This window comes from Haemorhous mexicanus, chromosome Z, assembly GCF_027477595.1.
Source record: "Haemorhous mexicanus isolate bHaeMex1 chromosome Z, bHaeMex1.pri, whole genome shotgun sequence".
Classification (NCBI taxonomy): domain Eukaryota; kingdom Metazoa; phylum Chordata; class Aves; order Passeriformes; family Fringillidae; genus Haemorhous; species Haemorhous mexicanus.
In genome coordinates this window covers 581,907-605,652 of record NC_082381.1, presented here as the reverse complement: position 1 = coordinate 605,652, position 23,746 = coordinate 581,907, and the positions used below count along the sequence as shown (strand labels likewise).

Below are 23,746 nucleotides of genomic sequence, written 5' to 3'. Positions count from 1 at the left end.
TTTCTTGAGTAGCTACTGAAAAGATTGACAGCTACATCATTTTATTGTTGATGAACAGTGCTCTAATATGTTTTGAAAAGAACTAGGTCTATTAAGATAGGGACTTGGAGAGTTGCACCTGAAACAGGTTCTCTAAGACCAATTGTCCTAAAGCATACAATAGTTTATCATAATAGTAAATTGAGATATGATAGAATGATATTTTTATGCAGCTTAATAACAAAGCTTAAATTAATCTCCTTTACGTAAAAAGAGGGTTATTTAATACTATAATAATATAGTATAAGTAATAATGTCTAAAATACTTAGACAGAATTCAGATTTTCCAAACTGAGTTCTTTCCCCTTTTCTCTTTTAAGAAAGGAATAGATTTCTTTCTTAAAAAAACAAACACTGAGGGTTTTGCCTTTAGAGAAGGGCTGTGTCACACTGGTTCTTTGAGAGTATCAAGAACTGTCTGCTCTTTGGATTAACAGGAGAGGCGGGGAAAATCCCAAATGACAGGGGAGGGCCCTTGCTAGCTGACGCCCATCCTGCTGCCCCCAGGGGTGACAAGGAGAGCAGGCTGCAGCCTGGTTAGAATCAGATCATCACTTAGAGTCTTTTGGTAGCACTGAAGACCTTGGCTCTGGTTATGCCAAAGAACAGTAAAATTTCTTCTCAATTGTGCTAATTTGTCTTGATGCTCTTATTTTTTCCTTTTGAAACATTTTTGGGTTTAGATTTTCAGAAGAAGAAATAGTATTAGCCATCTAAAATAGTATTTAAAAACTGAATAATCAAATGTTGCTTTTCTTCCATAAACCAAGACTGAAAGGAATAATTGCTTTGTTTTGACAAGTGAACCAAAGAAGTATGACATAGAAGTCTTACAGAATGCATGCATGAAAACTAGGCTGTCATGTTTACAAGGTGATTTTTTTTCATTTGATGAATTTTTCAAACAGTTACTAGTCTGTAAACTATACTGATATTTTTTTCCAAGGAGCATAAGCTTCTTTTGGCTGTAAAGAGTTAGGATTAAATATAAATACATTATTTTGGTTGTGCAGCTATTTTTATGAAAACTGTAACTCATTCCAAACTGTTAGTATTTTTGCAATGTGTGTGTGTGTGTATATATGTATATGTATATGTATATGTATATGTATATGTATATGTATATGTATATGTATATGTAATACAGTTCATTTTACACCAATCATTGATTGTTCTGCAAGACAGTTGAATAAAAGATGGGTTTGAGTTATAGGTATTGAGTGGGGTTAAATTACATTCTGTGTAAACCCTTTATAAGAGAAAAGGGTGTGTGTGACCAAGTCTATTGTAAGTAGTATCATACTTGAAGAAAGAGCTGTATTTTCAGTATTCTTTTTATCTCAGTTCTGTAAAGCACTGTTTAATGGTTTCCATTTAACTTCTACTTTTAATTAGTGTCTTTAATTGTAGTAACATCTGCTAAGTTTTATATTAAAAGACTGGCATTTCCTCAATGCTTTAAGAGATGTATTTGATTTACATCCAGGCTTTTTCACCCACAAGTGATTGAGTTTCAGCTACATCCCAAAATGTTGCAAGTGTTTGAACTGTTATTTGCAAAGGGATATTCTATAATTTCTGAGAATTTAAGAAAACACTTTATCCATGAAATATTTCATATTGGTGTGCTGTTAATTGAGACGTGCAAGATATTATGCTTTAGAGAACTTCCAATTTTGAACGTTGCTTTGGAAGAGCAAAACCAGAAATGTGCATTTCTGCTACTTTTAATTCTACACCTATGACCACAACCAATCATGTTGACCTTGCATATTAAATATCTGATGTTCTTTTTAGACATGTGTTTTGCAGACAGTTCACTTAGAAAAATTCAATTTATTTTTCTAGTAGTGCCTCTAGATAACAACCAACATTGTAGCTGCTTTGTAAAAGAGTATTGCTTGCAGGAAAAATAGTATATTTATTATATTTTGTTGCCCAAACTGTGTGCATGTGATATTATGTTTGTTTCTCATGTTGTTGCTGCAATATGGCTATGACATACTAAATAGTAGACATGAATTATACTGATTATTAAGAAGGTTCCAGTTTTTATACAATATTTTTCCTTAATTGGTAGTAAGTCATCACTGATGGTAAAATCAATTTCATTATTTCTCCGCAAGAGGATGCAGAAAAAAATAGAAAACAGAAAAAAGACCCTGCAAATACTTTGCTTCTGTTGCTACACTACAAAGGTAGTGTATTAGTTTGGATAGCTTGGTGGATTTGACCTGTGTTTAGTAAAATGAGTACATAGTGAGATAAAGCTTGGTTTATGTTTGCATGTATTTGCAATGATGTGCTGAATTTCCAGGAAACAGTCACTCCTTGAAAAGAAATTGTAAGTATATAGAAAATAAGTTTACCCTGTAATATAATTGGTTTTAGTTTCCATTTATAATAATGAGAATTTTCTTTCTAAGTCTTAAAAAAAAATGCTACTGCTGTGATTAAGGTAAAAGAACTGATTTCTTAAAAATAAAGAAATGCAAGATACTGTGAAACTTATCTCAATATTTGTGTTCCTGGTTTCCCTCTGTAGCAGTCTATGCAGAAACATAATAATCTAATATTTATATTATTATATAATCTCATATCTCCATAGAACAAGATATTGTGTACTTTGGTACTTCTAGTCTTCATCTTTCCATTATTTAACCATTTTGCTGTATTTGTTTTACAGATTCTAAAAATGGAATGGGGAGGAGAGTATTCTTTTGATTCTTCCAATTTAGACTGTTTGTTAAATGTCCTCCCTGGAGAACTGGAATTTCGACAAATCCTTAGTGATCTTGATGAAAAAATAAAGAAGAACTCTTCCAGGTAAAGAGTATTTTATTTGAATCTAAAATACTAGTGAAAGTCGTTGAGTAGAAATGTGGCTAAAATTACCTTTCTTTTCTAGTAGTAGGTTAAAATTCTGATAAATATTTCAGCAGTAATTGTATTTTAAATGCTCGAGCATTTAACAAATTTTTAATGCTGTATAATTATTGTGCTATAGTCTTTCTCTCTATGGTATTTTTAACAATTGTATCATCTTAACCTTAGGTTCTGTTGCACTGGGTGTGATAGTGAAGGAAGAAAATGTGAATTCCCATGACAGTTGTATTTTCTATTATTATAAGATAGAATTTCCTACTAATGAGATACATTTTTATTAACTAAAAGAACTACAGAATTTGAAAAAAAGCAAAGTTTAAACTTTGTGGCTTAACTCTTAGTACCTTTGTAATACTTTCATCAGTGAAAGATGCTCTTAAGCAATTAAAGTTTTTTGTCTATTTAAAATAATAAGTATACAGTCAGAGATATTACAAATGGTAGGATTTTATATTAAATTTTGAAAACACTCACCTTTGTGAGCATTGATCTTCAAGTATGAGCAGTGCATCTTAAAGTATGATTTCAAAGGACATCCATCATGACATCTCTTTTAAGATTGTATCATTTTAATGTAGCTCACATTTTAATGTAGTTTGTCAGAGGTCTTTGCTCCCAAACAGCTTCTGAAAGGATGGAAATAAACCATTGTCATACCTTGCTGAAAACTGAACTAGATAATTTCTCAGTTATTGTCATACTGGTTATGCTGGGCTAAGAGTTTTGGTTTTGTTTTTTTTTGGGGGGGGGTATTTCTATTATTCTTACCTCCCATTTTCATTTAAAAACATAGTGTTTACTGAAGTACTTACAATATTAATAATCCCATGGTAGCAATGGTAGAGAAGATCTGGTAAATATGCTGTTATGGACTACTGCATAATACAATTTCATGTTAGAGTTTTCCAGCTGTTGACATGAGCGAAATGTAGATACTTAGAGATTAGTTTATGTCATAACATAGTTAATTACACAGGTAATTAAGTTTCGTGTGTCTCTGGTTTTGTATATCTGGAAAAAACAGCATCAGCGTTTTTAGCGTAACTGTTGTCACCTCTTCAACTAACAAATAAAAGTGATTTTGTTGTCCTTGTTGGGAGATATCCTGAGAGTTAGGAAGATTATTCTCAAAATGAACCTTTAGAATGAATGCTTCACTACTATTTTTTGTTTTAATATGGAAAAATATATGCTGCTTGTTGAGAAAACATCTGACTATGGGAAGGGAAGCCAGCTGTTCATTCCTTTAAGTGGTGCTTTATAGCCACTTAGCATTTTATGTTACATTTTTACATCAACATCATCACAGTGGAAATGTTTGTGTCTTGAAGGAGGCTGATTGCCACCCTCTTACCTGTCTAGTCTTACAAATTAGAAGGAACTTTTACTGTAAGTTTTGTTAGATCCAAATGATTTTTTATTAAAGGAAAGCTGGAATTTGGATTAGCAAATGGGACCAGCAATGCAGGTCAGGAAAAATTTCTGCTGAATTGACACTTAAACTAGCTTTACCTTATTTTCGCAAGGAAAACCAAGAAGTAGCTATGTAGTTACCAGGTGCTATTTTGCTTCTGTAGTATGTCAGTTCCAGAAAATGAAATAGTTTAAAATAAGATGGACAACAGCTGATGTGACTTTTAAATTAAAAAGAGTCCTTTTACTGCTAATATATTAGAGATAGCATAGAATGAAATAATTTTCAAGTTACCATTGATCTTTGTAAGTGGTATGATAAGAGCAGCTCTGTGTGATACAGTGATACAATTGAAATACAATCCATTTTTCATCAGATAGATTTATGCTTTTATTAGACCACAGAGAATGAACATAATAGCATACATCATATATATATATTTTAAAATAAAACATTGTGTAAAAAATTATGAGGCAAGAGTGTATAAATCATTCAACTGCTCATTTATTGCCTTCTAACTGAATAGGTTTTATAAAATTGTGTAACATGACAAATCAAAATTGTTTTTCAGCTGTTGAATTACCTTCAGCATTTTTGTACTGTACCAACTCTATTTGGTGCTGTAACAACAACAAAAATGGCCATCTGTGTGCAGTTGTGTTATATGCAAATTTTAATGTTGTACGTGGTTCATTCATTCACTGTTATGTAATGGAACTCTTACACTTGAATGTTAAGTTTATTTTTACAGCAGTTTATAGAAGCAGGTGAATATGAACTCTCAAAACGATCATCATTGCTGGGCAGTTTTGGGTACAGAGGTAGTCTCAAGGTTATTCTGAAGTGTGAAGTTGTATTTATCAGGTTGGCCTTTTGTCTTCATTCTTTCACAGTTACTTTGACTTTTACTGCTCATCAAAACTGAGTATTTGGATTATTTTTCCAAAATGGTGGTTTGAAGAATTACTAACATTTCACTTGTTAGCAATTCACAGAACTAAACTTGCAGCTTATATTTAATACTTCTAAGCAGGAAATACGGTACAGAGCTTGAAACCAAGCCTATAGTTCATAACTTGAAGTGATTGCTAAGGCATGAGATCTCTTCAGTAACTGATTTTTATTTCTGTATTCAGTTTTTTCTTCAGTGAGTGCTGCCTTTTAGTTGTGATAAAGCAGTAAGAGTTTGTGAGACTGTAGGACAGAAGGAGATATTCTATGTCTTCATCAACAGAACAATTGCTTAGAAGTCAACACAATTATTTAATAATAATTGTATCTCTACAGCACACTGGAGACTGTAAATCTGTGAGGCTTTTCACAAAAGCCTAATTTGGCTTCAATTTGATAAACTTCGTGTTGGTTTAACACAGTCTGGGTTTTTGGAGCCGGGGGGAGCCACAGAGGTGCTTTCTGTGAGAAGCTTCTAGAAGCTTCCACAATGTCCAACAGACCCAGTCTGTTATGGCTCTCAAGATGGACATGCTGCTGACCCAATCAGAGAAGTTGTCAATGCCTCTGTGATGACACATTTAAGAAGAAAATGCTCACAGGAGCAGCTTTTTCTAAGGGGTGGTGAGGCACCAGTGCTGGGACCATCTCGGTGCTGCACGCACAGCTGTGTAGCTGGCGCCGCGGCCGCCACCATTGCAGCACGGCCCGTGGAGAGCTCTGCCTGCCTGGCCACCCCAGCCAGCTGTGCTGCAGGCAGAAGGGCAGGGGCCCCGCACGAAGAGGGGCGTTGAATGGTCCCAGCACCACGGCAGCTGCACCACCTGCATGGTGGTGGCTGGGCTGCATGGCTGGCAGCAGAAACATGGAGACTGATTCCCCCACAGACAAAATCAACTTCTCAGCACTGCGAGATCCTGCAGATATCTTTAAAAAGGTAGAATTTGTTGGCAATGGTACTTAAGAGCAGGAGATTTTTTTTCCTAGTCAGAGAAAGAGGAGGAAGTGAGGACATGTGGAAAAAGATAATATGGCGATGCCAAGATCAGTGAAAAGAAAGAAGGAGAGGAGGGAAAAAGGGAGAGGAGGTGCTCCAAGCATTGGAGTCGATATTTCTCTGCAAGACATGGGGAGAACTATAAAAAACAAACTATCTCCATGTAATCCATGAAGTCCATGGGGGGATGCATAGAGCCTGTTGGATAAGTGCTCATACTGGAGCAGGTGGATGCTAAAAAAAGCTGTAATCCAATGGGACACCTGAACAGAGAGGCTGTTGTTTCCAGAGACAGAGAAAAGAGGGCCCTTGCTTCCAAACTAGAGCAGCTTATCCTTATAGGACTACACTTCATGAACTAGTGACTCAGCCATGGCAGTTTTGGGAAGACTGTTTTGCCCGGGACTCACATTACAGCAGGAGGTTCGGCGGAACTGCTACTTGTGAAATTGAAGCCACACTGGAGACGTTCATGGAGAACTGTTTCCTGTGGGACGAACCCATAGCATAGAAGAAGAGAGACTCCCCTCCCTAAAAGCAAACTGAAGAGTGACAAACTGACCAAGCACCCCCATGCTCTGTCTCCCTGTGCTCTCAGTGGGAAGGAGAAAGGAGCTGAGGTGGGGGGAAGGCATTTTAAAGGCTTATTTTACTCCTCATTATCCTCTTCTGACTCTGTTAGTAATAAGTTTACTTTATACCTTTAAGTTTGAGCCCGTTTTGCCCATAGAGTGTTTTCTCCCAATCCTTATCTCAACTCATGAGCCCTTTGTTCTGGTTTTCATGGGTGCCTGGCATGTTGACCAGTGTCACACCATGACAACTTCAACCTGACCTAATTAACAGTAGTGTAGTCATAAGGATTTTGTAGGTCTATTTTGAAGGGCTGCAATGAGGTCAGTGCTAGTATGCACTTAGAGCATTGCATCTTTTCCCATCACGGTTTGATATAAATTATGATAATTATTTGAGAACTAACAAGATCTTGTGAATCGTAGATCTGGAAGGTGTCTCAGTAAGGATGTTAGTATGCCATGGTCCAGCTGTTGATCATAACTTTGCTGATTTGCCAAGAAATGCTTACCAATATCAAAACAAAGGGATGGAGGAGTTTCAAACAGGGTATTAAGTCAAGCTATCTCATTCCATTTTCTTTTATCAGAGCTGACGTGTAAAAGGGCTTATGTGTTTTTAAACTGATGTGTGCTGCGGGAGTTATCTTTCTATCTTATTTTGAATAAAATCTTTGCTTGTTCTGCTCAGGAATTTTCAGGTAGCAGTTATGCCTCATATTCCTGTTAGTCAAGAGATTTATCAAAATCTTGGCTTCTTCAACCAAAATCCCAAGAGTGGTTGAGTATTTGGGAGAATTTCAAAATGAGTGCTAATTGTAGAGGAAAAAAACATATGATTTTATCCATTTAACTTGGACCTAATATTTATCACAGCTTTCAAAAGTTATTTGACTCTTTTGGGTGAATGTAGCTGGCTCGTTGTACAAACGTATTACTTTAGTGTTTGCCTGAGAATTTGATGTCTGTAAAGGTATTACAGCAATGTTATGTAAAATGCAATGTAAAAACTTTGTCAGAATAGTAGTTGTCTAGTCTAATGACTTTACTGGACCAATTGCTAGAAGTAAGCAAACTGAGAAAGGAATGTATTTTTTTTTCTGTGCAGACTGTGTTGTTTCTGTGCAGAATCACTGAGTCTGGGTTAGTTGTTCCATAGCAACTTGCTTGCTGGGCAGCACAGTTGCTCAGAAATTGGCTGTTTTATTGACACATGATTTCTTTATTCAAATATTCAGTGATTATCACTGTGTCAGTACCTTGCGTGGTTAATTAGCTGTCATCTACATCTACAGAAGCTGTAATCAGATTTTTGACTGCCCTGTAAAGTATCCCATTTCATTTCATACGAGCATATATATGAGATGATGGGTTTTGAACCCTTGTTTGTCACTGTCATGTTTTAGTCAATGGCGTTGAAAAACTCATGTTTCACTGCCTGTCTTCTGAAATAACTTACCAAGACAAAGCCTGCATCTTGTGACAGAAATATCTCAAGCCTTTAAAGCAAGAATGGAAATTAAAGGTGGGCGGGCAGTGGTTCAGTTAGAACTGACTGTTCATAAATGGTTAAGCTGTTGAGTACTTTATCTTGCTAGAGTGTAGCAAAGCCATCACCATTCTATTTCTTCTGGTTTCAGTGATACAGTTACTTTACAGTTAAGAGTGGATATGTTTTGTAAGGAGCTAAACTAGAGATTTACAGTAGTTTTCAAAGTCCTTTAACCAGGTGCTGTGTCTTTGGTTTGCATCTTTGGGCTCAAGATCAAGAGAAAGTTTAACAATGAAAATGTCTGTGTGAATTACACTGCTGAAAGTCTTTCTGCAAATTTTTTACTGCTCACAGCAGGTCCTCTGATACACAGACTTCCAAATGATAAGACTTTTTTTTGTGTGTGAATGTCCTATACCTCTAGCAGTCAAGCTTTTTAATGAGTAATAATAGTAGTTTTCTAACACTGCTTGCATCTTCAACAGCAGTGAAAACAATGATGTTATTTATTTTAAAACAGTCTGTTCTGAATAAAAGACACATAAACTGATTCTAAAGCTGTGTTTCCATGAATGTGAGGATCTTAAGAATAAGGAACATGAGGTTAAAAGATAATTTCATTTTATAGCTTAACAGTTTAATTTAACCAATGTCATTGTCATTTTATAGCTGCTCCCTATGCTAGAGGAAATAAATTGAAATGTGCTTGTTAGAAATTGAAAGGAGTTAGAAGATCATGCTTCAACTTACTCATAGTAATCTTAGGCAATGGAAAATGATACATGGAGGGGCAACCCTTATTCTGATACCGTAAGTTTCAAAATAATGTTTTGTGACATTGTATGATAGTATGATAGTGCTTACACTATCAGTTCCATTACAGTACTTTTAAAACTGTTTGTCCATTGATGAAGTCACTTAAAAAGCATTCTCTCCACATGATTAGGTTATTTGTAAAAATTATCATTAACTTAATAAATAAGAGCACCTTGGAGCTCTTACATTGAGATTGTCTCTCTGCAGTGGAGGTACTTACCAATGTTTCTCCAGAAAAGCGCTCCAATGTGGACACAGATAATATAACACAACTTTGCTTTGGTTTGTTAAAGAACTGCAGGCACTCTCACCTGTAAGGAGGAGAAGATATTTCAGTCACATCATTTTCACTTCTATAATGATACGCGAGCCACAAAAAATATGTGCCTACAAAGGCTCAGGGTACTACTTTTGTGGGACTAAAGATTTGTTTCCTGAAAAATCAGTCCATATTAAAAAAAAAAAAAAAAAGTACAAGTATAGCTATCAGGTTTCTTTGCTACAGAGAAAGGTTATATTTTTTCTTTGAGCTTTTACATTCCACTCCTTCCTTCGTAGTTTGGTGACTGCTTTTTTCCTGTATGCGTCTGAAGAGTTCCACAGGTTCCAAAAAAAAAGGTTGAGTCATCTGTGGACCAAAAATTTACTGAGGGTCATTAAATTTGCATGTCCATAGTATGTATATCGTGTCAGTTGGCATCATCCGGGTTAGTGCCTCAGTATGTTTAAAGAAGGAGGAAATTTGCTACTCTGAACTTAAAAAAAATACATTTGCACTTAATGAAAAAATACTACTGGGAAAAAAGGAATCTAGCACTTTATATGGCTTTTTAAAAATTATACTTTAAATAAAATTAATTAAATACATTAAGTATATTTTTCACATCAAAATTACGTTTTTGTTTCCAGTTTCTGAAACTTTAGGAAATTAACCAGAAAATCAAAGACTCATTCTACCTATGCTGGTATGAAATTATAAAGATTTTGATACCAGCCTAAGTGGTGAGAATAATTTTAATAATATTTACCAGAAGTATTTTTTTTACTTCTAACACTTTTTTACTTAAAACACTAAACTCAGATAATAGACTTTTTTTTTTAAGGTAACCAAATTGACAAAATTCTTAGCAAGATGCAGCAGTGGTTTTGAAACCCTCTTTACCAACAGTATTCTGTATGCTGTAAATAAACAGGATGAAAATATGTTTATTCAATCAAAACCAGCTTTAGTCCTAATTAAATGTTTATTTTGGGAGAATAAAAGGATTAATTAAAATGAACATAGTTATCATGATTTATACTTGTGGGGGAGGTAAGGAGCAGTGGAGTGGCACTGAAATCTATCTGTTTAATTCCCTTATCAGTATTGGGACCAATTACCAAAATTTCTGGTCTTGAGAAGGCTGTAGTTTATTCATAGCTTATACTTTATTAGCTTGCTCACACATTCAAGTGTCAAAGATAAGTGTAAAAATTCACTCATAATAGTAGTAAATTGGCACAGATTTAACAATAGTAGTGTCTTTTATAATGCGCAATGTTGTAATCTATTTGGGTATGTTTGAGATACATCAGCACACCACATGATAAGAGCCTTTGATAGTGTCCCAGGAGCCAAGGTGTATGAAGAAGGCATTTAGTTTCATAGTCCTGAGAACAGATTTCACTAACTAGAATGATACTTGCCAATCTTTTGTTAAGTTTAGGATTAGAATTCATGGCTGGGCTATTATACCCAGTTTTCCCAGGATCTAAAGTCTATTTTTCTAACTGAAACTGTATAAAATATTAAGCATTGCTTTTGGAAAAAATTGTAGAAATGAAATACCAAAAAGGTGTTTTTGCAGGAAAATAAATAGAGTTAAATTGTTTTGGATTTTTTTCGTTTTGTTTCGTTTTCACTTAAGTGTCCATGCAAGTACAAAAAAAATAATTCTGGATGTTTAATTGTTCTTGTGATCTTTGCAAATGAAGTACAGTAAAAACCTAAACGACACATCTGGTTTCATAAAAAGAGTTATGATTCTAGATGAATGTTAAGGAGTGGATTAGCTCCTTGAAAACAAAGTCTGTTTTCTTTCAAATATTCTAATGACAAAACAAGAAAGAAAAGATCTGCTTTCTCAGCACAACAGGCTCTGAAATTCTTTTCAACATTTTCTGTGATGTCAGTGGATCTTTAAGAAGTTATTAATATATCTTATGTTTTATAAAACAACTGCTGATTGCTAAAGGAGCAAAATGACACATTCACCTTTGAATGCAGTAATTGATTCAGTTTATAGTCTCTGCTTTAGCTAATTAAGCACCAAGGACCAGATATTAGGTTGGCTAATGTCTTGTTCATTAACTACTTTATTAAAATGAATGAGATTGTTTGAAAGTGAAGCTGTACATACTCTGGCTGAGGATGGAACAGCCATACATAGTCTGGCCTGAAGGAAAGTTTTTTTAGCTCTAGCTCAACAGTACTTAAATGTTAATTGTTAATTCTGAAAATTCAGGTCTTTTGTGAGGGTAGCTTAATCTCTGAATAAGAAGGACTAGAGTTACCTTAATTTTAAGTAGTTTTTCTTTTTAAAATATGGCATATATAAAATACTTTTGTCTCCAAATAATGTAGAAAAATCCTGTTTGTTTTTTTTTTTTTTTTAGCATAGAAAAGTGTCTTAAGGACCTGCAATCAGACGTAAATGAAATATGTACTGAGGAAGTACTACAAAGCACAACTGACTGCCTTCAGTGGCTAAATAACTGCAATTTTAGTTCTCTCAGACCTTCTTCTACAGACCATGGAGAGCTGCTGGAGTTCCTTAAGACCCTGGTAAAAACTGTTTATTAAAAACTTTACTGTTGGAAAGTTGATTATACAACTGAAGGCTGGGAGGTGGGTGGATGACTTCAATTAGTTTTCTCATTTCAGCCTTTACTGTTGTGAGGATAGTTCATAAATCCATGCCTGCAGCAAGGTGTTATGTTTCCTTTTGATCATGCCTTAAATAGACAAACTTGGAACAAAATCTTTCCACAGATGCTACCATATGTTCAGCACTGCTTAGATTGTTTTATAAAACACATGTTGGTTAAAAAAAAATAGGAAGTTACTACACTGAGGCTGTTAGTGTTACAGCATGTTCTTCACTTTTATCACTATGAATTCAACTCGTCTAATGTATGTTATTGTCCTTTATGCATTATTTAAGCATAAACTTCCTACCTGCTATGTGGCCAAAGAGGTAGGTGATAGATGCCCCATCCTAGGAAATGTTCAAGCGCAAGTAGTACTGAGCTCTGGGCAGCCTTATCTGGTTGAAGATGTCCCTGCTCATTGTAGGAGGATTGTACTAAACAAGCTTTAAAAAAGTCACTTCCAATCCAAATGATTCTATTTTTCTGCATTTCCCAATGAGAAATGTGGGAGCTACATTCTTTGTTCTACCAAGTTATAGAACTAGATGCAACCAGAAATCAAATTTCACTACAATGAAATTGAAGAGTATTAGAGTATTTTTATCCAAATTTTTTATTGAAAGCTTGCATTTTTATATATGTGTAGAAATGGAAGTCTGGAAATTTGAATTGGCAAGATAAGTGAAGGCTGATCCCTCAGTAAATGATGGTCTTCAAGTTTATATATAAATTCTGTATGTATGCATTTGATATGATACATATATATGAGATCAAAACCCATGAACAGTATCCAGTGATTATTCTTTGTCACTTCTGTGTCATGGTTTAGTTGTAGACCATGAACAACTTTAGGCTAAGATAGCTGTAATGGAAGAGTAAAACTGTAGAGAAGGGGAGTGTTTTCTCTGGCTAGAGCACAAACTTGATAAAATCAATGATTGATAAAAATCAATAATTTTTTTTAACTCTTAGGACTCGTCTTCTTGCTCTTTCAGTCACTGTTGATTCCACTAGATATTGATCTGTATCAAATGAGGAAGTAACTTTTAGAGATGCCAGGTCTTTAATGTTCATGTGGTGAAGAGTGATTTTGTTCTCTTCTGACAAAGTTGATCAGTATGAATATTGCTGTTAATAATCATCCCGTTCAAGGATGTCAGAGGCTGCTACACGTCATACTTGATCTAGATGAAATCAGAGAATCCCAGAAAAAGCTGACTATGAAGTTCTTGCTTTCTGAAGTCTTTTGTTATTCCTCTTAGTCCACTTAGATCCTTTCTGTATTCCCTCAGAATGTGGCATGGCACTGATGACTTACTTGTGTCCATGTTCTGCCTACTTCCTTCTTCAAGGTCTATTCAAGCCATATGCCTGAACACCAGGTGGCGGCATTTGTTTGGAAAACACTAAAATGTCCTCATCTTATATAAAATGTGCTTTCCAGCTCTTCAGCTTCCCGGGAGCTTACTAACTGCATGACAGTCTTGCTGTGAGCTGTAGTATCCAGTTAAGCCTTGAGAACGGCTCTGTGGCAGGCTGCTAAACAGACAGCAAAGTGAGAAGCCTGGAAGTCTCAATTATGCAGTTTATCATGAAAACAGTTTTGGAGCTCAGCAACTTTCATATCACTATTTCCAGGCGTATGGCTTCTTAGATAATCCAGCCTGTTGTGTAAATGGAATTACAGATGAAAAATGTATCTGTACTACTGACCATACTACATCTGTCTATAAGAAGTTACATTCAGTTCCATAAACAGGTCTGCAGTAAACTATTTTCAATAATATTCAGCATTAATGAGATTATTATGAACTAACCTTTCTTAAATATATATCTGTTTCCATTGAACTAATTAGATAATTTCTTCTTGCATGCTTTTAATTAAGTTTATATAATTCATATTCAGTAACAGGAACCTTCTTTCTACTTCAGGACAATATCTCTATTAATTGTTATATTATTATGTGTATTTATTTTGTTATGAATTTTGTTTAAATTCATAACAATTTAAAAATTTTTGGGACAATTGAAAACAGTACAAAGTTTTTTTTGGGCTTTGCCTGAGGTGCTATATTTAGTTTTATTGTTATTATCATACATTTGTAAATTTTTATGAAAATACCAAGAATTTCTTCATGAAGCCTGAAAATGTTAATTATGTGAAATTTTATCATTCTGTGTACTGTCTTGTAACTCAGTATTTAAAAGCTGAATATATGCCCTAACACATTGTCGTTGTTCTGTTCCTGATAAAATAATTGGAGATTCTTTTTTTAATCAAGTCTTCATCTTACTGTACTTGTTTACTGATATGGTAGGTAGTTATGCATATTATGCAGTAATCTGGTTGGTGAACTGCAACTGATTTTCTGTATATCATTGTTATGACTAACTTTCTGTGCCCAAAAGGGAACTTTTTATGCTTCTCCAAAACCTTTGGATACTAATTTGGATCTTTTTCTCTTGAATAGTGCTGGCATCATCTTTTGCAATATTTTTATAGGTTAATTTTTAAATTAAAAAGCGTATATCAATATAGGCAATGTGTGAAGACACTTGATGACACTTTCCAGAGCTTCAAAGTTCACTTCAGGTGCTCTTTCTGAGTATCACTACATCTAAAATAGCATCTGCAAGCTCCTGTTTTTAATGCTGTAGTTTAAGTTGCAAAGGGCTTGAAACAATCCTTAGATATATAAAAGTATTTCTGCTTTGCCTTAAAAATCAGCAGTAAGGATTTGCTTTGGAGATCATTTGGATTCACCATTGAAGGCATCAGGTGCATACACTGTTTTGACAGCTTCTCTTGCTTTGTGAATTTCAAAATGTAGTATTTGAGCATGATTCATAAAAAACCCCCTGACGTTTAAAGTCCAGAAGTCTACTTGCCAAGAGACAACCTTTCAACACAGTGGTTAGTAATGAGGGTTTCAGTTTACACCTTGAAACACATTTTTCTTTGGAGCCACTAAACTTTATAGAACAGTTTAGCAGATAATAAAAGAAAATGGGATCAGTATTATGGATTTTGGTATATATGATTTGAGATTTGAACTAATTGCACTATTGCAATATTTCTATTACACGTACATGTTTTTGTAGGATGATATTCAACTGATAATTTCCTTTATTATTCTGTCTTCCATATCTTTCCTGCTTGTTAAGTAAGAAGAATTAATAAGAATTATTTTGAAATAAAGACTTAAAATGGAAGAAAAATAGGTTGTTATTTTTAAGACTCTTTTATAAGAGGCAATCACACTCCCAGTTTGTTATTTAGAATTAGGTACTGTAGTGAGTTTTTTTCCAAGAAACTCTGGTCAGAGTAGAGGGCAACAAGAAGGTTAAACTCTCTAAGGTATGTAACAGGTTTGAAACATCCAGAGCAAAGAATAGGAGCTCTAAATTTAAAAATTGTTGCGACTCTAAAGCATACTTATCTATTGATAAAATCTTGCTACAGGGAAAAGATTTAGTATTTGGCATTCCAAAATGGTTATGTTTATGCAATACCATACTCAAACTTGAATAATTTACCTCTCCTTCAAAATAGGAACAGAAATAAAACTAATAATTTCTTCAAATGCTGTAAGTTAAATAAATCAGCAATGCTGAAGGTGGAAGGTAGGAAAGGTTTCTTTACCAGCCTTGCTTTATAGGATGGAGTATGACTTGCAGACTGTGCTGATTTCTAGTGTCTAGTGCAGGGCTATGTTTTAGATTTGTGCTGAACACACAGCACAATATAGAGGTTTTTCTAATATTGCGAAGCAGGGCTTACACAGAGCCTTTTTGCTGTTTGTACTGTGACACTGGTGAGGAAGTTGAGGGTGAATGGAAAGGTGGGAGGAGACACAGCCAGGACAGGTGACCCAAACTGACCAAAGAGAGATTCCAGACCATGTGGCATCAGGCTCCATATATAAAGTATGGGGAAGAAAGAAAACTGGTATGTCTGGAGTGATGACCTGGTGATAAGAGATGCTGGCGTGGAGCTGGCTGAACACTTGCCTGCCATTGGAAGCAGTGAATTAATTCCTTGTTTTGCTTTGATTGTGTGCATGGCTTTTGCTTTACCTGTTAATCTGTCTGTCTCTCAATCCATGAGTTTTGTGGCTTTTACCCTTCCAGTTCTCTCCTCAGTCCTGCTGGTACAGGAGTGAGAAAGTGGCTGCCTGGGGCTTGGTTGCTGGCTGGGGTGGAACTATGACAGATAAATGACAGACTGGAATGAACCCCCCTGAGTTGGTTTGCCACAATTGCTTTTCTCTGTTGGAGAGAAACAATGGGAAATGAAGGAGCAAGTGAGAGGCTTCTAGATTCTAATCCGCTTAAGACTTTCCTACTGAAACTAAGAAAATCAAGAGTACCACCAATTCCACTCAGTTTTCTTGAGATGGTGATATTGAGCTGTGACAAGAGCAGCTGCCATTTTGTTGTATGACCTCTTGAAGCTGAAGCAGCTCTAACGTCAGAGATCCTTGCCCTGGACTGAGAGAGAGCTCTTCAGACTTGAATGAAGACGGAGCAGCAGCCATGTGATTTCACTTGCTTTGTTAACTGACTGCCTTCTCCAACCCATACAGCATAGATGTACATGGAGGTCACTAATATATCAGTCTGCATCTTGGTTTGGTGGGTTACACAACTTCTTATTCTTCTGTCCTGTGTCATCTAAGGCTCTTTAATTCTTGACAAGTTTTCAATTTTAGTTCTTTAAGGGACTCCTGGGAAGACTTTTTTATCCTTAGAATGGTCTTTTTGATGATTGCCTGCTGAGCCATATAAGGTGACCATTTTATAAATTCCTTGCTTGGTTTTATGAGAAAAACCTATCATTATCTGTGTAAAACTTAAGTGACTTTTTCATACTGCTTTCTTTAAAAGATGCTGTGACATCAAAAAAGGCTGCCAAGGGTTTCCTTTGAACTGTGGTCTAGAATTGATTGAGAAAAGAGGTTGGGGATATAAGAAAGATGAGAAGATGAGTGTGAGTTATTGGCAGAGGTAGACAAGAAAATTGATTCACGTATAAATCCTGTTTTCCATGGTTTTTATAATTTCTGTTGCTTACATATCTTACTTACATATCTTCAGATAATTAGTATAGGAAACTGTTTTTAGTCTAATATGAAGCTGTTCATTTAATGAACTGAAATGAACAAAAATTTCTAAAGTACTGTCTGATTTACATTTGTTAGCAAAGCTTGTTGAAGAATGAGAAGAATCAAGAAGAAATGGTACTTCACTTCCTCCTGGATCTCTCTAGTCAGTGTGGTGTCTCATTTCCCTGTACTGCAAGTGGGACGTCTTTTGAGTTAACATCTTCGCTTCATACTATTCAGGATGATTCAGCTGTGGATGTGAAATCTCTTTGGGATGATGTGAGATTGCATCTTCGACAATTTTTAGTAAATAGACTGCAAAGTCAAGAAGAAACAAACACTAATGCTTTGCAACAACAAATGGAGTTTAAAACTCAGTGTGTACAGCAGCTTTTGTTTCTTTATCCCAAATCAGAAGTCTTAATGAGGTATCAAAATATGCAGAATAAACTGGTTAGTGATCTTCTACAAAACTGTATTTTGTCTAGTAGTGGTGAAACAAATTTTGATAAGGTGGTTCATGGTTATCAAAGTTCCATACCCAGATTGTGCACAATGATAAAAGAGGATTTGTATATACTAAGTGGAACAACTGGTCCATCTTCGTCATTAAAGTTTATTAATGAAACTTACCTGGATACCATCACTGAAGAAATGACAGTTCTTCTTGAAAGACTTTGTGAGCTGCAGTTCAAAGAAAATGCTCTACACATAGTTAAAGCAAACAAGATTTCAAAGAAGCATAGAGGAAGAGTTCACGCTGTGGGTTAGTAGTCTTATTTTATGTTCTTTGTAGTTAGGTGTTCTTTTAATTATGCTACTTTTTTTTATATATACTTGATTGTTTTCTGTGAAGAGAGAGATCTGAAATTAGTAATTACAGCTTTATGTTTAAAACACATTACTGCAGTTGAACTCTAGACTGTGTCAGAATTGTGGTGCAAAAGTAAGAGAGAGTAACTCATGTGATTAAACAAAATCCTATTATAATCCATTGGATAATACTGTCATGTCATAGTAATTTTTTTCAGCCTGTTTTTTTCCAGCTACTGAAATATGTACTAAAATAAGAACTATTGAATCCAGATTTATACAAACACAAACTGTTAAGTCTTCTACTCCCACTTTTTTTTAATTGTCAGACATTTAAAGGAGATTATAGGAAAAACAGTACAGTAATGTGTCCATAGAACAGATACCGATTCACACATCAGAGCTGACCCAAAAGATTACTATGCAGATTCTAATTCTCAAACTAAGAAACAAACAAAACACGTTTACAATTTCTAGTCTTGTGAAAGTACGATAGGTTTAAGTTAATACTGCCTCATCATTTTTTCTTTTTCCAAGAAATGTCAAGTGGAAGAGGAATCTGTTATTGATGCAGTGTTTTCTGTATTTTCTTTTTGCAATTTTTAAGTCTGACATGCTAATTTCCAAAGGGAAGAACCAGTGCTTTGGAAAACAAAATTACAGAATCAAAACTTCCATAACATAATTGCACAATTGTATGTAATTGCTTTTTCAATGCAGTGTTTGGAGCTCACCTCTGTGCAGGAACTGTTTGTTTAAAGCATAGCTTTCCGCAAAGTGATTTGAAGACAGAAAATATTAAAAGTCTAGAATCATGTGAAAAATACAGAAACAGAAGATCTTTGAATTGTGCAGCATAAAGAGAGGATTAGGAGGTGATGATTTGTCAGGTCTACAAAGAAGAAAATTACATACTTCTGAGTTTTAAAGTCAGCGTATGTGTTAGTGTTAGTCTACTAATAAAATTCCAGTGGAAGAAATGCAAAGAATATTTTCAACAGGAACTGAAATATGGAGGAATACTGGAACATGTGGAAGACAAGGAAGAAGGCATGCAAACAAATGAGTAGAAAGGATGAGAAGTTTGGTGTATATACTAGTGGGATTCAGTGCTGGTGGGAAGCAATGAAAAATAGTGTCAGAGGTATGAAATAACAATAAATGCGGTTTTGAATTACATAGTGAGTCAGTGAAAGGATTCGCTGACCAAAAAAAATTGCCTGGAGTAAACAGGGGTTTGTAACTTAATTTTTCTTCCAGTCTCAAAACAGCTCATGAAGATGGGGAAGTTCAGTTATCTCCAGTTAATTTATATCTAAAACATGGAGTTTAAAGTGATCGCAAACATGTCTCTCTGAAAAATCATATTTTAACTCTGTATTATAAGATGGAAGAAAACAGTCATTCAATCTATTAATAGAGTGCTTCCTCTGCGTACATTTTTTTTGCCACAGCATGTGACTTTGCATGTTTTTGTGCCAGTACATCTTTCAGTACTGATTTCCAGTGCACATTTCTTGTATGGTCAAAAACACACAGGAAGGTGAAAACAAACAGTAAATCTTAAGATTTTCTTGCTTGCTTGCTTTAAAACATTAAAACATTTTCTTCAATTAATTAAAATATAATTTTTCTATTTCATAAATATTAGATCAGATTTTCATTTTTCTTGAAAATTCATTAAAAGTCAGATTTCAGATGCAGCAGCTGTCTCCTTAACACCCATAAAATGTATTTAGAATTGCTGTTCATTAATATAATTTAATTCTCAGGATTACTTTCTTCACAGGAGCTGTCATAGTCATGTCTTCATGTTATTTTACTTCAAGAAGTTAGTATGGGAAGTAGGTATTGATTTGCCTACTATTCTTACTAGTTTTCTGCAGAAAACTGCTCATACACACTTCAGCCAGAGAAACCATAAGGCACCAATAGTGAAACCAGAAATCAGGCTAAAACAAAATATGTGTTTAGAGTTATGAAGTTTTGAGTGTGATTTCAGGTTTTTTTTCATTTTCTATATGTGTCATAGCCTATTATTTGGTATTATTCATCAATTCAAACAGAAAGTATCCTTGTATTATAACTAAAACCAGTTATTACTGTGTAACTTATTTATAAATGAGCTTGTATGTGAAGAGTCTTTTTTGGAAAGAGATTTCTCTCCTATAAATGTATGAATATACTACATTTGTACCACACTAAGTTATATAAAGGCATTTTTCTCCTTTAGAATTAGAATGTTCACAAGGCAGTTCACAGTGAAATAACTATTTAGGAAATATTTTAAGAGATTTGTAATGGTGGACAAGTTCTTAATATCAAGTGACTTTTCCTGCTTGGAACTCTTAAATTCTGGTACTTGTTGACCTCCCACAAATTAGAGTGGAAATTTATTTTTCCCAACCTAACATAGGTTAGGTTAAAAGACAGCTTTAATAGATTACCTTGACAGTGATACCCCGTTTGCCGAGTATTGAAAGAAACTCATGCATGAATATAGAGGGAAGGACAGAAAGAAAAGGTTTTTTTCTTAGCTGAAAGACAGATGTATTTCTTACTTTTTGATGTATGTTGCCTCTGCCCTTTGAGAGCCCTCAAACCAACACATTTCAGAATATCAGAATAATTTAATCCAAGTCATTCAGTTGGGACTGTTATCCCAGAGGTGATGGAAGGGTTTGTGTTTGCTTAGTCCATCCTCAGGGTAATACGGTTTTTGTTTGATATTTATTGTGGGGTTTTTTCATAAAAACTGCTGTAATTGATCCTACTATATAGCATAGGGAAAAAAAATAACAGAAAATAATAAAGCAGTGCCAGAACCTCAGAAAACTTTTTTATAGACAACCTATTTCTTTTGGGAAAATAGAGGTAGTCTATAACAAGCTTTGAGTTGTCTTTAAAATATTCCATATATAATAATCCATTTGTGCAGTAAGGAATTAATGTTTTTCTTTTCATTCCGTGCTAGAGCAGTTATTAGTGAAGTACTATAAAGAGATTATTTCCATTTATCAGTACCTTGAAAGTGTGTGGCTTGACAGAGAAGCTGTCAAAATGGCATGTGAAAAGAGGCAAATTTTTCAACTCAGCATCTTTGGTTGCCAGCTGTAGTGGAGGCAGGTGATTTTATGTTACAGCTTGATCGTCTTACCTGTTAGATTTGTGTCTCTTATTACCTTCAACAGTGCAGGATTCAGCCAATAGTATTTGGGCTGTTACTGTACAAGGCTTTTATATAACATTAATTATAATTTCTCTGTGTACTCTCAGAACATAGTGTTTCCAGCTTGCTAGAAGGAATGTGCAAGGAATGTTTCCCAACCCACTCCCTCAAGTTTTTTGGTTATCAATGGGATTTTGTTGTGTCAGACTTTCTATTGTATTAATCATTTGCATCTTTCTAAAGTTTATGTAATGTTGTGGTATTTAAAAATATACAAAAAATACTTGTTGGCCATACTTAGCATGGAAAGAATCTCAGCTGGTTTTCAGGTTATCTCTTGCCATTTTTTGCTTCGATTTCCAGTGTGGTATTTCTCAGAGATTGTATGCGGTAAGTCTGTGTATTGTAGTTTTACCTTTTGAACCTTTTTTGTGTTCCTTTGTTTATAAAAATATTAAGCTGGTTTAATCAAGCATGACTAACTTATATTAATTTCTCATCTGTTAGATGAGGAAACAGCTACTCTTACAGATGATAAGACATCTGCCAAAGAAACTTAAACCTCCTGGAATTATGAACAGTTGATGTATTAGTGGAAGGTTTTCTTTGGCTTTATTTATATAGTTTTTGTATATAAACAGGGTATAAATACTTATGTAGACTAATTAGGTGGTTTTTCTAATTTCCTGTGGTTAAAATGAAACAGATTAGAACTTTATTTTTTCTCACATATTCAAATTGATTGGCTTAATATTTTTAAATATCACAAATTTTCCAGACCCTTAAAACACTTAAAATCATAACTGAACTTCATTTTTAAAATCTGAGGCAATAGATATTGTGTTCCTAAATATCAGTAATTCATCATTTTGAAGAAAAATATTATCACAAAATGGAGGTAAACTAAAGTGATACAGATTTAACTAAGCACATTTTTAGGTAGAAAATAATTAAAATACCTTCAGAGATATACTATAATATTAATATGAATGTATTACACTTTTATCCCAGTATATAGCCTTTTAGTTAGATGTCCAGCAGGCTTCCTTTCTCTTTTCTTTCTCCAGAATATAACCAACGTCCATTCTATTTTAAAGATATAGTCAAATGCAAACTGTGATTTAAATTATTATATTTTAAATCTCTTATCTTTAAACATTCATGAATTCCCACAGAATATATTGTGTTTGTGAAACACCTAAAATGAATATGGCATAAAGCTAATCTTGAACAGAAGGACTCACTACCATGTACAGGAGCTGCATTTGTGGAGTTGAGAACAAGAAGAGAAACAGGCTTTGGAGTAACTTGTTGAAGTGAAGACAACTTTGGAATGTTAAATTAAAGTACTTGGTATGAAGAAACCTCTTTGGAGCTCACTTATACTTACATATTCCCAGCAATTTGCTGAAGAGCTAACTTGAGATATGAGTTTTAGGCTTTACACATTTAACTTAAATTTGATTTCTCTACCATTTTTATGTGCGTATGGTTTTATTCCCCATCGTTTATAATTTTCTCTTTTTGAAATTAAGAGCTTTACTTTCACATTTGCTTTTATCCTTCTGTGTAATTTGCATTCACTTGGTTTGCAATCTCAATAGCCACCGTGATGGCCTAAAACAAATCTTCCATGATTTTTGTCTTTTCTATCAGAAATATACCTAAAGTAGTATTAATACTTGCTGGTTTAGCAACTGCATGATTAGAAATATCGCAGCTACTCACATCTGGGAATAATTTCAGCCCAATAACTTTAATGTAATTGATCTTCCATTTATATCTGGAAATTGAAGTGTTCCAAACTTGGATTATTGCAATTAATATTTATATCTTTGTAACCGTTTTGGTATTTCTGTAAAGATGAAAGTTTATTGCAGATAATTTCAAATACTTGTGCTGTGGTTTCACTTGGTTTTCCACCATGTTTTCTTGCCCATAGTCCGCTATATGTTTTTTAACAAGTATGACGGTGAAAGGGGAAAGTGTTTTAGTCACTTGACTTGCTGCTGTTCAGTCCTGAAAGTTCTGTTGCATCTTTCTTACGTGCTGAGAAGGCACATAATACAAAGTAATCCATATGGATTACAGATGATTATATCCAGTATGGCATCCGGCTTCTGCAGGTCAAATTTATTGTATTGTCCAAATCTTTGGACTGGTACAAGCTAGCTTTCAGTTAGATGTCTAATGTGTCCTTAAGGCCACATGTTTAGAATTGTGAAATTTGAGATCTTAATTATGGAAGTTATTTGAAGTTGGCTTGTTTTTTCATAAATTTTAGCTTCAGGGTATTTGAAGACCCACATGACTACTGCAGTGACTTCTAGACATTATAAAGAGAAAAATAAGAAACTTATAATAAAAATTGTAGCTTCATCCTCTTTGCTTCCTTGCATGTCCCTCTTCTTGTTTTTCCTAACTTCAGGAGACCTGCAACAACCTGTTCATCCCTTCCTGTGGACAGGCTTGTTTTGCTTCTGTTTGTGTATGACCAGAAGTTTATGGGCTTCATTATATTGCTGCCTGCCAGGCATCTCTCTCTGTCTTCTATTTCTGACCTCTCTGTCCCATTGCAGAGT

The 23,746-nt window shown here is 34.6% G+C and overlaps 1 protein-coding gene across 22 annotated transcripts in view; it reads left to right on the top strand.

Annotated features, from left to right (window-relative positions):
- Positions 1-23,746, top strand: part of KIAA0825 (KIAA0825 ortholog) — a 241,664-nt gene that overhangs the window by 34,146 nt on the left and 183,772 nt on the right. For 10 of the 22 annotated variants that reach the window (XM_059873642.1, XM_059873636.1, XM_059873632.1 and 7 more), the window contains 3 exons: positions 2,726-2,865; positions 11,823-11,991; positions 17,279-17,948. In XM_059873642.1, the coding sequence (XP_059729625.1) occupies positions 2,735-2,865; positions 11,823-11,991; positions 17,279-17,948 (970 nt within the window). In that variant the 5' untranslated portion in view covers positions 2,726-2,734. Of the gene's footprint in view, positions 1-891; positions 913-2,121; positions 2,238-2,725; positions 2,866-9,020; positions 9,162-11,822; positions 11,992-17,278; positions 17,949-23,746 lie in introns of those variants that run through there. The other 12 variants (XM_059873651.1, XM_059873648.1, XM_059873646.1 and 9 more) reach the window with 9 other exon arrangements.